At 36.5% G+C, this 19683-nt stretch overlaps 1 protein-coding gene across 1 annotated transcript; it reads right to left on the bottom strand.

Moving 5' to 3' along the window:
• Positions 1-119: 119 nt before the first annotated feature.
• On the bottom strand, positions 120-19423 carry LOC132133261 (uncharacterized). Its single transcript, XM_059546064.1, has 18 exons — positions 19222-19423; positions 18823-18875; positions 18569-18658; positions 9643-9767; positions 8691-8834; positions 8529-8597; positions 7059-7247; positions 6560-6656; positions 6174-6391; positions 5909-6062; positions 4365-4573; positions 4169-4286; positions 3397-3605; positions 3166-3280; positions 1926-2095; positions 1482-1579; positions 755-859; positions 120-260 (listed from the first exon to the last, which is right to left on the bottom strand). The coding sequence occupies exons 1-18, from the start codon at positions 19245-19247 to the stop codon at positions 218-220; spliced, it is 2232 nt and encodes a 743-aa protein (XP_059402047.1). The 5' UTR covers positions 19248-19423; the 3' UTR covers positions 120-217.
• Positions 19424-19683: the final 260 nt, after the last annotated feature.

Below are 19683 nucleotides of genomic sequence, written 5' to 3'. Positions count from 1 at the left end.
AACTTTTGACTTTGCCGAGACCCATCACCTTGGATAAAGCATTGCACAAAGGTTTTTGATTCAATGCCCAAGTAGAACACCCTATTCTCAGGTCACACAATACAATATTTACAAATGTGTGTAAAATTCATTAAAAGAGAGATAAATTTACTCTAGTAAATACTGATTGCACATTCAATTTCTGTTTTAAACAGTATAAACATTTACCTTTAGGGTGTCATCCTCCAGCTGGCAGTGAGTGGATTTTCTTATCTGTAAAAGTATCGTGAAAAATTTATTTTTTTTTTTTTTTTTTTAAACAAACATTTATATTAATCTTAACAGCCTGTTAACTTTCGGATAACAGCACAGTAATTAAGGAATATATCATATTCAGGACCAGAACTGTGAAACGTTCAGCTGAACCTATACAATGTGAATTTTTAAGTACCACTTGAATTGACAGAAGGGGTAAAAAACTAACAAAAAAACTTCCCATATCTTTTGTTACTGAAAGCAAAGGCTGTGTGTCCAATTACACACAACAGTAATTTGTTGTCAGTTCATCTATCACTTTGTAGAATCCAAAGGAGTCTGATGCCAAAATGTGGCATGCCCGGTGACATCGGTGTTTCACAAATAATTATTGCCTGAGAAGAGTAAGAAATCCTCAGACCCAAGTATCAAATCTCTTGGTATTGGTAAGATCGGTATTTGTGAATGTCTGATCTGTTCCTCACCTCGGTCCTCAGGATGTCTTGTGTGCGAGTACAAGGCTGTTTTGTGTGTGTGTTCTGGTAGAAGTGTGGGAGATTGGGATGGCAGGTAGATGGCAAGAGTGCGACTTCCATTTTCTGGATGGAAACAGCCAAGTGAAACCCTGAACCCAAGAGAAATACAGAAAACTAACTAATGGTAAATAATGGGCTATACAGATAAATATACTTTATCAGAAACACATTTACACACTTAAACTGCATTTTTCCCTGATGTCTAAATTTCAAACTTGAATATAGCCTAATTAGTCAGGGCTCCAGAGTTAAGGCATATCATAGTTTAGTAAATACATATTCTCATAAGCTCAGTGCTTGAAGTGGGATGGTATGGACTGGTAATTAATTACTTGAATCAGTAAATTTGAACAAAAACAAAACCTTAAAAGCAGGTTTTTGCAATCAGATAATTTTAAACTGGTAACCTGGAGTTCAAGGATCCAAAAAGCAAATGCATTAGTAATAAATAAGTTTGAAACAGCGCTAATGCAAGGCTGATTTCATCAGAGAAGACAGGGAGAATAGTGACTCACATCCAATACTGACACTTCTTTTCCACTTCAAGCACTGCATAAGCCTCATCTAGTTGTTTAACATTAATTTAACATTATCTACAATGCATTTCTGGTCTTTTCTGTGACTTTACCCTAACATAAGGCAGAAATCAGTATTTATCGATCAAATTGTGTACTATGAGTTCATGGTTAATTTATTATAAAGGGGTTTTACCTATAATGTGGTTGAGGTTGGCTGAGGAGTCTCAGGTGTGGAGGAAAAGGGGGCATATTTCTCACCTCATTCCTGTAAATCATCTGATCCCCATCATGCTGCAGGTAAAAAAAGATTTTTACTGATAAAGTTTATAAATTATAGAAGATTTCTGTAAATAGGTGCCATATCTATTAAGAATAATAAGGTTTTGAAATACTGATAATTGTTAACAAGCTGAATATTTATCTTGATTTTATTCATAACTCCTGAAACTGCTTAAAATTTATTAAAATGGAGGGAAAAAAAGTAACCTACTGCAACCCAAGTATATTCAAAATGACAAGTAAAGTTTTTCCAAGGAAAAAAAAAAAGATCTAAAGACACCCCATTATCCATTGCTTAAACTAGAAACTACTCAAGATTTGTCTGTACACGGAGGATGATCAAATATTAAAATCCTACTGTTGCAACAGTGCCACAAGAGTCTATGGAGAAACTGAATATGGCTCTGGAATTGTCAGTCTCCAGTGGTCTACAAGCAGGATCCAGCAGGGCTGTATGATTGGGGTTTACTGGGGGAGAAACACCAGCTGTGTCGACCATCACCACCATTCTTCCATCAGGCAGACACACTGTACAGAGAAGAAACAAAGCAAAAGGAAGAAACTAGTTCCTTCAAGATATGTTTCCAATGTTTACTGCACTAAAAACATAATTGAGTTTTAAATGACCTCAAAATTAACTTCGCTTTTATAAATCTTTGCACCTTCAAACATTATGCTGCTTTTCTACTGTCAGGCCAGTGCCAGCCAGTGCTTTAAACGAGCCAAACGGGGCTAATAGCCTCCGGCCAGTAGGACAGAGGCCAAAATAGCACTGCTTCCACCGTCGGCCAGAAGCTCAGCTACGTTTCACTAAAACACGCCCTTTACATGCCTCTCAGGAACAACTTCATGCAAACCCATCATTTCACCAAAAAAGAGAAGTTATCAGAAAACTAATAAGAAATGTGTCACAGGAACTAGCATGATCACAAAAAGACCATGATTTAAGTGGCCGTTTGGAAGCATCAATGTCTAACTATAATAAGTGATACATCATAATGAATTAATTTGTCAGGATAGAAAATTAATCACACAGAAATAAAGCTTTGTAGTCTCAGTAGCCTATAGACAGTTCACATCACATTTAGAAAATAATTTCTATATTTTTATAAAAGCTCCAGAACAAAAACAATTATTATATTTTTATGACATGGGCTATGTGGCGCTAAACTCGAGATGAGACTTATGACAGATAAAATATGTTCCTAAATAAATACACAATTGTCATAGAGAATAAGAAGTGACGTCTGATTTTCCTCTAGCCCCAGCTGGCCTACTTTGGCCCAAGGTGTTCGTCAGGCCAAAAAACTCGGACCATTGGCCCTAAGGAAGCACCAACGAGGTACGATCAAGCCCCGGAAGTGACCGTGGAAAGTGCCTGGCAGCACCAGCTTGCCCGCTTTTGGCCCGACAGTGGAAACCTGGGTATTGCCAAACATCTTTGCATATGAAATAAGCAACAATGGCTACAGGTCCCATGTTTGCCATCAGGTTCAATATGGTTTACAAATTGCATTTCAAAACAAGCGGTCTTCAAGAGAGTTATGGTATGTATGGATAAAGTGTCCATTAAGAGTACAGTGGTTTGTAAAGATTACCCAATAACTCTCTCACAGGGAACACACAGCGCTGCACATGAGTCTGTTCTTCTGCTGTTTCCAGATGAACCAAACTCACCAGCACACTCACTAACAGACCTTGCAGTCCCAAGCCCTAAGAGACAGAGGAAAGCATTGCATTGGTATGAACTGTAATAATTTTACACTGAAAGATCAATCATCTTGTCACATGATTTCAAATGAATAATGGCTTTCAGGCCTTTACTGTACCTCATAAGCCATGCCAGGGGCATATAGTGGAACTTCCAGGTTAAGGTAGAGTTCGTGGGGATCCAGAGAGAATCCCCCAAGCTCCACCAGCTCCCAGTCAACCCTCATCCCTCCTACATACAAACTCCACTCAGAGGACTCTATATTACCGTAGTAAGCCAATGTACGCACACCTCGTGCTGTACACTCCCCTTTAAGCTTCGGCAAGACTGAGAGACAAAAGACAAAGATAAAACAAATGCATCCTGGAATGGCTCTTTTCAAGCACAGCAAATTCAGTGCTGCTTAGCACTTGTTCTTGTGTTTTGTATGCACCATTTTTCACACTGGCAATTTAATTCAAGATGGAACCATGGTTACCATGAATAACTGGTAATGTCTACACAGTCATGAGGACTGCATTAAAACTGACTGAACCAAAGACTACATGTAAAGGCTGGTTATAGTTTGGTTGTACTTGTTCTCAGTTGTGCAGTCGACATTTGCATTACATTGCTAAATAGTATGGAATAAGTAGTATATGGTTTTATATACTGAATATTGCCTTATTGGAACCATACTTGTTCCTATCTATAAATCCCACAACTAAGGTAGATTCAAACTTTGCTTAGTTGTATCAAAGGCTTTTTCTAATTTGGTCTGGTTCAACAAGACAATAGTAACCAGAGATAGCATAAATTTACTTTGCCAATAACATGGCCAACTTTTTTTTATTATTATTATTTTAGTGTTTTTATTTTTTCATCAGATTTAAATGAGGGACAATACATACCTACATCCTGTAGCTCTGCCACAACAGTAGCAGAATGGTTGTAGATTTCTCCATCAGGAAACAGAATGAAAGAGAATACCCCATAAAGAGTGTACCTCCTAAACCGGTCTCCCAAATACTAAACAAGAAGAGAGGGAAGGAAGCATTCCTTATTAAAAATAAAAATGCTGGCAAACCATTGTATGTGGTATATCACCTTTTGTGGGATGAGCGAATGAGAGAAGGGCATCTGAAACAGATACATGTATGTGTTGTTGGGAAAAGGAATTTGAGAGAGATGAACTCCTTTCCATTCCCTTTCCTTCCAGAGCACTGGCTGACCTGCTACAGTCACATTCCCCAAAGAAACATCATGAGGAAAACAGCACAATGAGATGGCAAACTCACTCTGTGAAGGCACAGTCTCTACAATGGCAAGAAGAGAGCAAGACAGACACACACGTCAAATGTTTTTGTCTTCTTGTCTTCTAAATTCAGATAAGACAGATATATTAATAATTGGTAAAAAAAAATAAAAAAATAAAAAACCCGTACACAGAATCTAGTAGACTACAGTTTGCAACTAGACGGATGTGCGGTTACTTTTCCCCTACAGTCAAAAATCTGGGTGTTATATTTGATAGCAACTTGTCTTTTGAAAACCATATTTCCCATGTTACAAAAACAGCATTCTTAGGAACATTGCCAAGCTATGAAACGTTACCCGTTCTAATGCAGAAAACCTAGTTCATGCATTCATGACCTCTTGACTGGACTATTGTAATGCACTTCTAGGTGGTTGTCATGCATCTTCAATAAACAAGCTACAGGTAGTCCAAAATGCAGCAGCTAGAGTCCTTACCAGGTCAAAAAATGATGATCATATTACCCCAATTCTACAGTCTCTGCACTGGCTACCTATTAAGTTCCTTACCGGTTACAAATTATCATTACTTACCTATAAGGCCCTAAATTGTTTAGCTCCTTCATAGCTAACTAGTCTTCGACCACTTTACAAACCATCAAGTTCCGTAAGGTCACAAAACGGTGGATTTTGGTAGTTCCTAGGATAGCAAAGTCCACAAAAGGAGGTAGAACTTTTTCACATTTGGCTCCCATATTCTGGATTAGCCTTCCTGATAATGTTCGGGGTTCAGACACACTCTCTCGGTTTAAATCTAGATTAAAAACACATCTCTTTCGCCAAGCCTTCGAATAATGAATCTCATAAATTGTGACTGCAGTTGCATCTGATCAAATGTACATTCTTACTCTTTATCCTTGGTTAAACTAACTAATTTTACTTTGTTGGAACAGCAGCTACGCTAATTATGTCTCCATTTGTTTCTCTGTTTTGCCACGGATTTGTAGGATTTACACAAGCTCCAGTCTGGATCCAAAACACCTGAGAAGAGATGATGCCAACCCCTCCGAGGACCCCAGATGATGCTAACCATGAAACAACATACAGAACTAACAAATTGCTACAAGTGTGATTGCATCATATAATAATTGCTGTTAATAATGTTCATCCTCTGGTTGACTATGTCTTGTATTAATTTTTCTGAAAAATCCTGTCATATGCGCATAAACTGACAGTCACCACTTATAAGATACTTGAATTTAATTGTGCAAATATTCTTCCCAGAAGGTAAAATGGACTCGATTTCATGGTGATAGTCAAAAGTCAGGCTATAAAAGAAAAAAGTAACATGTAGCAGTTAGAGAACAGCGTGTAAGTGGATTGGCTTTTGTTCTCACTGTTAATAAGGGTGACTGGTCGTGGCAAGTGATGAATAAAAATTGCTCTGAATATTCGCTGCTGAGTCAGACTCCATGCTGTATCCTCCCATTCACGCAGCAGGAACACATCCACAAAATATGACTGAGAGTATAATCCATCAATAACGTGACTCTGACCAAGAACAGGAAAAAGATGGTTGGTAACAGAAGGTTTAAATTCAGTATGTTTAAGTTATGAAAAAGTGGAAAAATTCTGCTTTTTAGCGAAAAAGTGTAGATGTACCTTGATGAATCCTCCTTCAGCTCCGAAAGGAATACGTAGCTCCAATGTCCTGTTGTTGTTGTGAATCATGTAACCACGCTGGTGGGCAACACACTCAGACAGGTACCGCCCCCCAACGCCCAACTTAAGACCCTTTTCTACGAAGGGAGGATGGACCAGAGTGGGGAGGTCACGTGGGAGAGACCACAATACATCAGAACCATCCATTCGGGCTTGACCTGAAAGAGAGAATTTGAGGAGGAGGTGAGCAGGAAAAGAATAGAGGGGCTTAGTGGAAGATTTGCATAAAAGATAACTAGGTTTAGGCTAAAAGTACATCAGGTTATGGGTACATAACTGGACTAGGAAGCCAAAATAGAATAATGGAGTCAGCAAGAGTAACATACCAATGGTACAGGCCACTGACATGTCGACAGTCAATAGGGTCCATTTAAGCTTGTACAAGATGGTGGCACTCACCACTTCTACATCAGTCTCACCCCACTGAAACAGTTCAGATAAAATATTAATTTTCATAACAGCCCATTCTACAATGGTCTCAAGACCGTAAATGTTTAATTATAGTACAAAGATCATGTATTAATATCAAAGTATGTGCTCACCACACACTACATGAATTTCTGAAGAAAAAAAAAAAAAAAGTTACAAAAAAAAATAAGTTTGACAGTCAGAGAATAATCTCACAGAAAATCAGTGTATGATAGGCTGACTCATCCAGAATACAAAACTGTTGGGTCTTCCTTTTTATTTCCTTTTATCCTTTATTTTTAACAATATTTTGCCAAACAAAAAATATATATTAGAATAAAATTAAGAAGAAATAAGAAAAATACTCTAACAGATGGGGTAGGTAATCTCTCCTTTATCTTTGGCTTTATTATCGACCTGTAGCATATATGCCATTTTGGATCCATAGGCACAACGGAGAAGGACGCGTGAGTCAGTGGTGTTAATGTGGTAACCCAGCAAATGTGCCAATCTCACTGGAACAGTCTCCTCCCTCATGCCTTCCCCCTGGCTGAGTGCTGGTATACGGAACACCACCCTCCATTCCAACAGACCCTCTCCCAACTCCTAAAAAGACAAGAAAACATCATATGTAGCTTATGGCCCTTAACAAACATACACACCATTAAATCAGTATAAAATAAGTTGTGAACATCTTGTCCTTGATCATGACATAGCGAAACACCTTCTCACATAAAGAAAGAATGAGTGGGACTAGATTTTTATCAGGAACTGATTAGTTTGTGTGTCTTTTACCATTGCTGCTATTGTCATTTGCCATTTTAAAACCACGTGCCAGTAAACACGTTATCAGAGAAAAGAGGAGATTTGGTTGCAAGGTGAAGTTATTTTGAGTTAAGATTATGAGGGTAGATTTATAAAAAAATAATGATGCACACTGATAAATTATTTATAATACACACTGCAAATACATAACTGTCCAATTTGATTACATGTTACTTTAAAAAGGTATAATGTGCACCAACTGCAATCTGTTTGAGTGGCCCAACATAGTCATGTCAATTTATTTGACAAGCAACAATATACATCATTTCAAAGTAGCTTTACAGAAAGTCGTAATGTTATATCTATAATGCCATAAAATAAAACAATGATACATGTGATCGTCTGGATTTTCGATCTAGCTATACTGTAATTATGGTGTTGTTTAGCACATGCTGCAGTGAATCCGGTACATGTCAGTGTCAAGTTAACTGATAGACATACGGAGTATATTTCTGAGAATACTGGACAATATTGTTCTATTAAAATATTTTAATATTGTAATCAAAGTTTTGTCGCAAGCTAGAGTAAACAATTCTCAGAAAGCATTAATGAAGATCCAGTTAAATTGTTTTAAGTGAAAAAAATAGCAGTCTGATGAGAGTTTAACATTAAAAATTTAATTAGCAGTCATTAAAGCTACAATTTTAAGAAATAGGCCACGGCATTCATTTCAATTAATAACATCTCTGATTTTAGACCGAATTACTACATGATGCCATTCCTTATGGTTGTTGAAACTTTTAATATTATGGTAAAGATTTTGGTCATATCGCCCTGCTTAATTTAATTGCTAAAAAGGCAACACATAAGGATTTAATCCTCCAGTAAGCAAGCCAGAGGTTTTGGTTGTAACAGGTTAAAAAACAACAAGGACATTGGAAGAACCCCCTTTTACACTTGTTCTCTTCTGGCTACAGCAAGCCAGGTTGAATTAATGGCACAAGTCTGGCTTAGGATTTGACCAAGTATTTGATCAATCAATGTAAGTAAATTATGTACATGACAGAAAATGGGAAATTCAGATACATTAAATCCAAACAGTAAAAGTGCACAGTCTCTTACCACAGGGGCTGGTGTTACCCATGCTGTGCCTATGTGATTATCAGGAGGCAGCAGTTTCAGCACAGACACCTGGGGTTATGGTGTAAGCATCATGGGGATTGTTTCCACACAACTATTTATATCAGGAAATTTACACTTCATTAAACAAAATGTATGTTCCACCTCCATGTAGTTCTGCTCACAGACAAGCTCCCGAGGTGACCATGGGACCTGAAGAGGGCAGGTGAGCAGTAAAGGGTAGGATTTCTCCTTCCCATTTGAGTCCTGATTTCGAAACCACACCAGCAGCTGAAATTTAGACTCCCTCTGAAACAACAAGAATCAACGCTGCTAACTGTTATGCTCTTAAGATTACCAAATACTATAACAAATGTTGAAAATGAGCTATGGTTGCCAGAAATTCACTGTATGAAAATATGCTAACTATAGCAGTGTTTCCACTGTCGGGCCAAAAGCGGGCATGCTACTGCGTGCCAGGGACAGTCGCATTTCCACTGTCACTTCCAGGGCTTGATTGTGCCTCGTCGTGGCTTCCTCGGGGCCAACGGCCAGGGTTTTTTGGCCCAACGAAAACCTTGGGCCAAGGCGGGCCAGCTGGGGCTAGAGGAGTGGTTATGAACAAAAGAGGAGTTTCTCCGCGTCTAGAGAGCGTCAGCACCATGGATCATTAGATAAAGCAGCTATAACACCAGAATTAAAGACTATTAATTATTAACTACTAATTATAGATTAGTAACTTATATTATCTGTCATAAGTCTCGTCTCGAGAGCTTAGCTTCACGTAGTCAATGTCAAAAATATTAAAATGTTTTTTGTTCGGGAGTCGAAACACCTGCAAGGGAACACAACACTGAAGTAATGCAATAAACATTAACTGAACACAAATGTTTAACTGATAACAAAATAAAGAAACCATTTCAATAAAATATCAAAACATGTGATCATGTCATGCACAAACTTCTGGGAATGTCCTTTTACGGTTTTCAACAATTTATATTGCAATTCATTGTTTTTACTTGTAAAAATTAAATTTCCTGTAAAACTGTCAAACAATGCAATGTTAAACCATTTAAAGTTAACCAATGTTTGGAAAAGCCTTTCTTGTGTGCCTCACCTGGTTTTCCACCAGACAGGCAAGATAGGAAACACGCAGCAGCAGGTCACCCCAGGAGTCAAGTGCCATAGTATAGCCACACTCTGCTGCCCACTGACCAGAAACCTCACGGAACTTAGAGTCTGCTATAAAGGAAAGACAATAACAATTTCAGTTAAGGCCCCGATATACTTCAAACAAAATAGAAGAACGAACTGATATGACATTATTTTGAACAAAATCAGGCCAAAACAAAGTTTGTTTTAGCAGTTCGAAACTGCTCACCCAAGCAAGCTTTCTGGGGGGAGTTAATTTAGCTCCTAAACACCTTTGAGATTCTATTGGTCCATGGCGGTTACACAATCGGTGGGTGTGTTCTGAAACTCCACCTTTTTTTTTAATTTTCTCCGTTCATTCCTCGAAAGTCATTAAGAAGAGCAACATCTCCTGAATACACAAGAGTGTCGAATAGCTGAGCTGCACAAATGTATCCGCACCTGTATGATGACTCACGGAGAGACTTTAAAGATGCAGAGACAGTATTTCATTCCTAGAAAGAAATAGCAACGAAGCTTGGTGTCGATGACCCAGAGTTATGCAAAAAGGGACGCAGAGAAACATACGAGACAAATTTTCCAAAGCCATGAAAATAATGAAAGGAAAGAGTAAAAGATATAAGGTAGCAAGTACCAAATACATGCGTTTTAAATCAATGATACACCATACTGCTGCTGCTCTTTCAATAAGCGAATTTAAAGGGTATACAGTAAATGAAATTCCAAACGAATATACAATAAACCTTTGTTTTTATCAATGAATTTATAATGAATTTATAATGTTTTTATAATGAATATACAATAAACCTTTGTTTTTATCAAAAAAATTTATCCAGTGTAATAAAAAAAAAAACAACACTAATAAAGCAACAAATTGATTCAAATATGTTTTCCCCTACATCATTTTAAAGTTTTAAGACTATGGACTGATTATGGTTCTTTTGTATTGCAAACATGATACTTGACTCTGCACTGCTGCAAATCATTATTCTTTTATCTAAAATATTCTGTCCCTTGGGCCACATCTCACACCTAGATTGTCTTCACTTCATTTCATCGTTTTGTTTTCTTTAGGGGATACGTGCAAGCATTGCGTGTCATGTTAACATTAATCTACACCTGCTTCCAGCAGCGTGGCCGTGTCAGAAAGTTTGTTAAGAGTATACCGTCGCACAACCTTTTCTAGCTTCTTTTTGCCCCAAAACAAAGAATGAAAATTACCTTAGTTTGAAGTATATCGGGGCCTTTAGGAGATACAGGGTGAATTAGGGTATTCAGGGCAATGTTGGGCATGTAAACTGATATTTTTCTGGAGCATCATGAGTCAGTCTACTCAAATCTTATGATTAAGGTCAAGACAATTATGATAAAGTAGTTGTTTTGTCCTGTAATTGAGGTGTCATTTGTTGGTCATCAAGTGTTCTGGTGACTTTACAATGAATTGCAAAAGTCAAATGGCAAATCTGTCCAAGATCCCACAGATCATGCTCAACCATGTCCAACTCTGCCAATACTTGGAAAGTACCAAACCACACCAACCTGGTAGAGATTAAGGACCTGATCAGACTTGTATGCACACGCCTGGAACAGTAGTTCTCATAAAATGTTGGACTTGACCTGGTTTAGCTCTAATCCATGTCTTCAGGGTCATTAGAAAAATCACAGGCAGGTTTGTTTGATTATCGTGTTGGAGCTAAACTCTGCAGGAAAGTGGATCTTCCAAGTCAGATTTGAGGATCACTGCTCTAGAGCAATATTAAAACCGTTTATAATTATTTTTCTAATATTTCCAATAGACTGCTTGAGCAGACTGATTGCCAATTAGTGGTGGGATTTTTTTTTTATGCTGTCGTAAATCCTGTTTTGGATAAATCTCATTTTAATTCAACAGCCAATCCATCTTCCAAGTTGCTTAATTTATGACTGAACTCAATTTGATGGATCTTTGGAGAATTCAATATACCACCTCTAAAGGACTTTTTATTATAATAGGCATAAGACTTTCTCTAGGATGGATTACATATTTCCCAATCCATCTCTAATTTCGTCTAATTCTTTGATCTCTATATTACCAATCTTATTATCTGAGCGTTCTGCTGTGTTGTGTAAAATCATCTTTCCAATATTAAAGCCAAAGCCTTATCATGCTTTAACATATTAAGCAATCAGACTTTCATCAATTCACTAAAAGAACAAAAGGAATTTCTTGAAATCAATACAAAATGTGATTTAGATCCTCAAATACTGTGGGAAACTACTAAGTGTGCAATACAAGGATTCTGTATAACTTTCTTCCACTCTCGCAAAAGTGAAATTCATCAGCTTACACAATAAGAAAGTAAAATCCAATCATTACAAAACCTAAAAAAGCAACATTTTACTTATCAACGGGCCACACAATTGTCCTCCTTGAAAAAAAGAATAATTTACTTTCACATTCAAACGTGGAGTTTCTTTTGCATAGGACTAGGCAAAAATAATTTCAAATCGGAGAGACCTAGCCACTTATTGGCTCTTAGACTGATGGTATTGGGTCCAAAATCATATATCAGTGCAATAAAATAATCAGATGGTCAGGTCACAATGAACCCTACAATGATTTATGACATTTTAAAAGTTTTTCTATATAAATTTGTAAGCTAAAACATTGAGGAATCAGTTTGTAAACTGTATCGCTAAATTAGAATTAAGTTTAGAGTTTAATTAGTTTTCATTAAGTTTAGAGTTCTATAAATCACTAAAGCCTTCAAAAAGGCATATTTCCAAGTATAGATGCCCCCCCCCCCCCCCCCCCGAATTAAATTTAGAAATCTTGGTATGGACACGTTTAACTCATTTAACTTTGCAGTCGAGCATGGTGTATTTCACAGAGATAAAAACATGTAGCTGATATCATTACTTCTTAAAAAAGGGAAAGATTGCACATTCTTTCATGTATTTTGGTCTTGTGTTCACATCCAACCATTTTGGAGAGGGGTCCACTCTGCAATCCAGGAGATAACAGGGAAACGTTTTATTTTATCCCCCTCACTTTTTTTGTTGAATGACATTCCTAAAGACCTTTTTGACTCGGACCTCAAATCTCTGTTTACTACCCTCATATTTCTGGCTAAGAAATGTATATTACTAAAATGGTCTACATCTCAGATCCCTACAATTTCCATGTGGATTTCTCAGCTGTCAACCTTTCTTCCTTTGGAGAAATTAACTTATGACCTCAACCACAAACAGGACAAATTCAGGAAACTTTGGGAACCTCTCCAATCCTTCCTACACAAAATTTGAAATTTTATTTTTTAGAGATTTTTGACTTCTTCCGTTTTGATTTATTATGTTTTTTTGTTAACAGATACACTTGTACATTTTATTTAACTTGCAGCACTTGGGGTTTGTTTGTTTGTTTGATTGTTGTCTCGGTTGTTTGTATTATTTGAAAATCTCCAATAAAAAAAATAAAATAAAAAAAAAAGGGAAGGATTGGTTAGACTGCTCCAGCTACAGATCGATATCACTTAACCCAGGGGATCCAATAGTTTACATTAAAGCTCTTCCCTTTTACATGGATAAGGTAATTCATGGTTTGATCAGGGAGGATCAAACTGGTTTTATAAACCATTTATCAATATGCGTCAACTTTTACTTGATCTGTGCAGTTTTTTCACTTGATGCAGAAAAAACCTTTGATAGGCTAAAGTGGATTTATATGTGGGCATTTCTGCAATGTTTTGGCTTTGGTGAACATTTTATTTCTATGATTAAGACTTTATACCACTCACCTGTGGCATCAGTCTTGACTGGCAATATTATTTATCCCCCGTTCCTTCTACAATGGGGAATGAGGCAAGGTTGTCCATTTTCCCCTTATTGTTTTGTTTATCTCTTGAAACACTAGCACAATCCATCAGGATGTCTTAAGTGGCATTGATTACAATTTTGAATTGTATTACTGGTCGTTCCAACTTAAGTCTCTTCATAATTGGGTTGACCCTCAATCTTAAGTTTCATGGAGAGTGATTGAAGCGGACAAGGTTAAACCAAACAGACTTAAAGAATTTTTTTTGCTGGAACAGGGAAAAATAGCAATAATTACAAATTTGGCCCGGTTATAGCTAATTCTATTAGAATCTGGAAAAGGATTGAAAGTCTTGATAGGAGGACCCTTTACCGTTATGGCACAATCTATATGGAAATCATACATTTGTCTAAACATCTTTGTCTTCTTTAGGCATAAACGCATGCGGTGACTTATATGATGACCAATACCTTTGTTAGTTTCAGGCATTAAGAATTAAGTTTGGTTGACCGGCATCCTCATATTTTGACTTTTTCAGTTACTGCTCTCAGAGCATATTGGAGTTCCTTGGGCAGGTCCTATTTCCTCTCATCCTAAGTGAGATTGGATTGGATCTTCTGGTCGACCAATGGGGTTGTGCCGATAGACAATAGTATTAAAGTCAGAGATATCGATTATAGCAGATGTCTCTGTCGATAGTCAAGACAATATAAGGCTCATTCTCCTAATGGTGTATGAAATAACTTATTTTTATTAGGCGGTCTATTATAATTCGGCTATCAAACTGCCCACTTATTTCACTTCAGCCCCGCATTTTACACACACACGCCCAGGCGAACAAAAGAGGATTAGCCTGTAGTTGGTGAAGAGGTTGTAATGCTTTGACTCAGATAACTTGTTAAATCCATGAAATGAAAGAGATAGAAAACGAGGAGTTGGTGTCCCACAATTTTAAACAGCTGTTTACACTGCAACGCGCTCTTCTCATTCATGAGAGATTACTTTATTTGTAACGCCAAGAAAGAGTTGAAGGAAAAATAAGGCGGCAGAGCGAACATATCATTCATAGTGATTATCACGTAGTCCTTCTACGTCATCACCACATAGTGTGCGTTATAAGTTAAGTGATCAGTCTCTTAAAGGGCACACCACACTATAATGTGGTGCATGCAAAATACATAGTTTTGGCCTTTACAAAGTCTCAATCCACAAACAGATGTACATAGTCTGCAGATATAAGCTATTTCATTGCACTTTAACAAGTAATCTGAATGGCCTTTATATGTGCAATATTTTGAACAAGCCCTCACTAACCGAGTTTAATGCCATAGTTATGTTAGAATGCATCTCATTCTTGTCTCTATGGCGGTGTGTCGGTCTCATGTGGTGCGCGGTCTGGAGCGCTGTATGACTAATGCATCAGTTCAATTGAACTTTACTCCAGATATATGAACCTAAAATTTAATACTTTATATTTAACATGTTCATTTATGTCCAATATTTGTGTTAAACTGTTGGACTTGAAGAAATCTACTATTGATTTTCACCATAGACTGATTTTGCTGAACAATTAGACCGATAACTTCCATGCACAGATGTGGCAAATTTGTCACAGGATGCGTGCTATGACAGTTGCGTCCGACAATATATGAACTAACGGTTTTAAATTATTTCAGTACGTTTGAAAGTATACATTTATAACTTTAATAATTTTCTTAATTTTATTATTATTACTGTGAAAATATTAAATAATTTAATAAAATGATACTCTAAATAATAGACTAAAACTGCCAGTAGGTGTTGGTTAATGTCTTAATGATCAAGTCATCGAGTCATTCATTCGTTTGATTCATTTAAATGGCTGATACATTCAGGATTGAAGTAAATGGTTCTTTATAAATGGTTCATTGAATGATATGGCTTGTTTGACTTTAAGCAGGTCATCACCATCAGACTGATCGGTGTGTGACAAAGTACCGCAAGAGCTTAGAGAGCAGACGACTCTTGTGCTTTTGAATCACTCTCGCGGTGCTTTGTCATACACATTGGTCATATACACACACACACACATATATATACAGTATATTACATATTAAAATACAGTGTATTTTTAAATGAGGTTACTGGTTTCTGTATAAGCTTAATACAGAAAAGATGCCAAAAAAGATAATACAAAAAAAAAAAAAAACTGGTTTACACCACACGTGTGGGAAAACGTATTGGATCCATATAGTCTTCTTAAAATAGTGGCCTGTGAATGTACAACAGCACAAATTAAGGCGGCCAAGCTTAGTACTTTTGATGTTTTTCTTTTCTAAAACACTGGATTATATAAAAGAATAATATTTTCTCTTCTCTTATTGGAATATGTAAATGTATTATATGTCTGTTGTTATTTTTGCATTTTATCTTGAATGGTTTATGTTAAAAAAAAGCACCTTACCCAAACCACTAAAAAGGTTTTCTTATGTGCCCTCTATTTTCCTCCCTCTGAATATCCATATTACTCTATCATTAGGACATATTTGAAATGCCAGCAGGATCTCATCTGGACTACACCACAGCTAATGGAAATAACAATATTTTTGGACAGAGATTCCCAGAAAACATTGTAAACTTCCCAAGATATAACCCTGATGACCAAGTAAATAAAAACAAGAAGCTTCTGATGGACCTCTGTCAAAGCCTGTGTCTGTACCTTGTCAATGGCAGGGTGAGAGGAGACTCTCTTAGAAGGGTATATATATATATATATATATATATATATATATATATATATATATATATATATATATATATATATATATAATAAAAAAAATAAAAATTATATATGTGTGTGTGTGTGTGTGTGTGTGTGTGTGTGTGTGTGTGTGTGTAAACGTTGATAGCCTGAATGCACTGTAAGTCGCTTTAGATAAAAGCGTCTGCTAAATGCATAAATTTAAATGTAATATATATATATATATATATATAAATTCACCTTCAATATGACCAAAATTGATCATGCCACAAACTACACATACCTTGGGTTGAAATTCAGGTCAAATGAAAACCTTAACTTGGCCATGAAAGAGAATTGAAAGAGAAAGTAAGAAAGGATTCTTTCTTTAAAATTTGAAATTCTGATTAGAACCTGGCTCCAATTATTTCAAGCAGCTGTTCAACCAATTGCACTATATGGCAGTGAAGTTTGGTGTCCTCTCCTAAATCATGAGTTGGGACCAAAAAAAAAAAATGGGACAAAAATCTAACTGAAACCCCGCATACAGAGTTTTGTAAAAGCATCCTTAAAGGGTTAGTTCACCGAAAAATGAAAATTATGTCATTAATAACTCATGTCGTTCCAAACCCGTAAGACCTCCATTCATCTTAGATCTTAGGAACACAGTTTAAGATATTTTAGATTTAGTACGAGAGCTCTCAGTCCCTCCTTTGAAACTGTGTGCATGGTATACCATCCATGTCCAAAAAGGTAAGAAAAACATCTTCAAAGTAGTCCATGTGACATCAGAGGGTAAGTTAGAATTTACATTTTGGTACGAAAATACATTTTGGTACAAAAATAGCAAAAACTACGACTTTATTCAGCATTATTCAGAGTCTTCTCTTTAGTGTCTGTTGTGAGCGAGTTCAAAACACAACAATTAAATGAGAACGAGTCAGTCTTTTGTTCATTATCTGGCTCGGCTCGGTGTTCATCTTCAGTTCTCTCTTCACAGCAGTTCAGTCAGTGTACTGTTTGAGTAAATGAATTACTCCGGGATATTGGTTTGTTTGAACTCAGAGGGAGTGTCAGCCACATTAAAAAAAGTTAACAGCTTAAGTCAATTGTGGATTAATGCTTATTGGAGACAAGAACCATTTCAAACGATTCGGTTCGATTTGGTGAACTGGTTCAAGAAGATCCGATTACATCGAGTGATTCGTTCACGAACCGGATATCACTACACTGCAGTGAACGCGCTCACAACAGACCCGGAAGAGAAGACAATGCTGAATAAAGTCGTAGTTTTTGCTATTTTTGTACCAAAATGTATTTTAGATGCTTCAAAAAATTCTAACGGACCCTCTGATGTCACGGACTACTTTGTTTTTCTTACCTTTCTGGTATACCATGCACACAGTTTCAAAGGAGGGACCGAGAGCTCTCGTACTAAATCTAAAATATCTTAAACTGTGTTCCGAAGATGAACAGAGGTCTTACGAGTTTGGAACAACATGAGGGTGAGTTATTTATGACAATTTTTATTTTTCGGTGAACTTACCCTTTAAGGTACAGATACATGCATTCAGGGTAGAATTAGGCCAACATCTTCTTTTACTCCACATTGAGAAAAGAGCGATCAAATTTTTGGATACATAATTTTAAAGCCCTTAAAAACCATGAAATTAATGAAAAGAGGCCTCTCATTCAGCTGGTCCTGAGGCTCCACAAACAGACTTATCAGACCAACGCGACTAACAATAACCAGCATCAGGACATTGACACCCTGCAGAATTCAGCTCAACAAAATGATTCATGCACAAAAAGAAAACTACCCTATTTGTAAACTGCATGCTGTTTGGCCTTAAAGAGGGACCACACAACAGCAGAATATCGGAGCACAGTCAGGTTAAACCTGTACTGTAGCCAAGGAAAAGTAGAAACTACATTTCATAACCACCTGCCCTAACTATAATGGCATTCGAAAACAGTTCTTTCCCAAATTTTAAATTATTTGTCCCAACTTCAAATAGCAAGAGAACAATGAACAAGTTCAATATTTTCTTGATGGAAAATAAAAAATAAAATAAAGACTGCATTTCACTAGTGGCAAAGTACATTAATGCCTGCCACAAAAAGAGGGATTGTCGACCAGTGTACTCAAACAGACACACACACCACTCATTGCAAAGATTGTAGTACTATTGTTTTTGTACACCTGTTCATCATACAGTCCATTATTTTTGTACATTTTATTTCCCTATTCTGTTTTCCTTGCTCATATAAATACTTTGGCAATACAATGTACAATTTGTTAGGGCAAAAAGCTAATTTGAATTGAACTTAAAATTGAGAAAGAAGGAAAGAAAGAGGGAGTAATTAAAAATAGAATACCTTGAACTTCGAACCTAAATTTGTTGCCAAGGAAATTTGAGTTGACAGACAACCAGAAATGACGATCATGGCACTCTGTCCTGAACATACCTGAGAAAAAAACACAGCTTTTACATTTAACAACTTTATACACAATCTTTAACATAGGACCTTGTATTGTCCATAGTGGAACGGTCTATATAAAAAAACAATAACAAAACCATCTGAACTTTTAAGAACTGCATTTCTGAACTTTTAAGAACTGCATTTCTTACCAATAGGTATGGAATCAGGAACAGAGATAGGACATAAACCAACCAAAAAAAACCTGAAAAACGCAAAATTACGTAAGTTAATTTTTTTACATTTATAGGTAAAATTACAGTGGCCGAGAGAGCTCAACGCGCAGCAACTTAAAGAGCATCAGCAAATTAAGAAAACATCTTCATCAGTTTGACAGCACAACTATAGCCTACAGAAAAGCGTTGCAAGTAGCACAGAACAACGGGTTTTTTTTTGTTTTGTTTGTTTGTTTTGTAAAAACCGCACAAATAGCAATCTATAGTTAGTGTAATTTGTTATTACAACATGCAACGCAAAAATTATATCAGTAGAAGGCCTAATACAACAACTTCGAATTATGTGAGAAATTATAGAGACAAAACAATACTCACCACAGCAAAGAAACGTACATGACCATAAAGAAAGTTTCTGCCAACTGCAGCTATATAAACTTTGAGTAGATCAAAGATGATTATTCAAAAACTTTATCCCGATGAACTCAAGTGTCTTTTTTTTTTCTTTTTTTTTTTCAATAGATCAGCAGTCGCGTGGCGCTTCATTTTGACGGGGAAGAACACCTGTCAGGTTGGCTTAGTAATCAATTTGTATATCACGTGTTCATAGTTGCCAACTCTTGCGAAGACAAATAAGCAACCGCAGCTTAAGAAACAAGCCCAAAACAATATATGTGTGTATATATATATATATATATATAATTTATTTTCATCGATATTATTTATGATCAATTATTTATTACCAATAACTGCAACATATTAATCTAAAACTACCCTTTTATCTGCAAAGCAAAAACATCAGTTACTGCAACAAAGCACGAACAAAACTAATCTCCAATC

Source organism: Carassius carassius, chromosome 4 (assembly GCF_963082965.1).
Source record: "Carassius carassius chromosome 4, fCarCar2.1, whole genome shotgun sequence".
Taxonomy (NCBI): Eukaryota; Metazoa; Chordata; class Actinopteri; order Cypriniformes; family Cyprinidae; genus Carassius; species Carassius carassius.
Note: the sequence above shows the minus strand (reverse complement) of the source record. Positions and strands in the feature narration are given on the sequence as shown.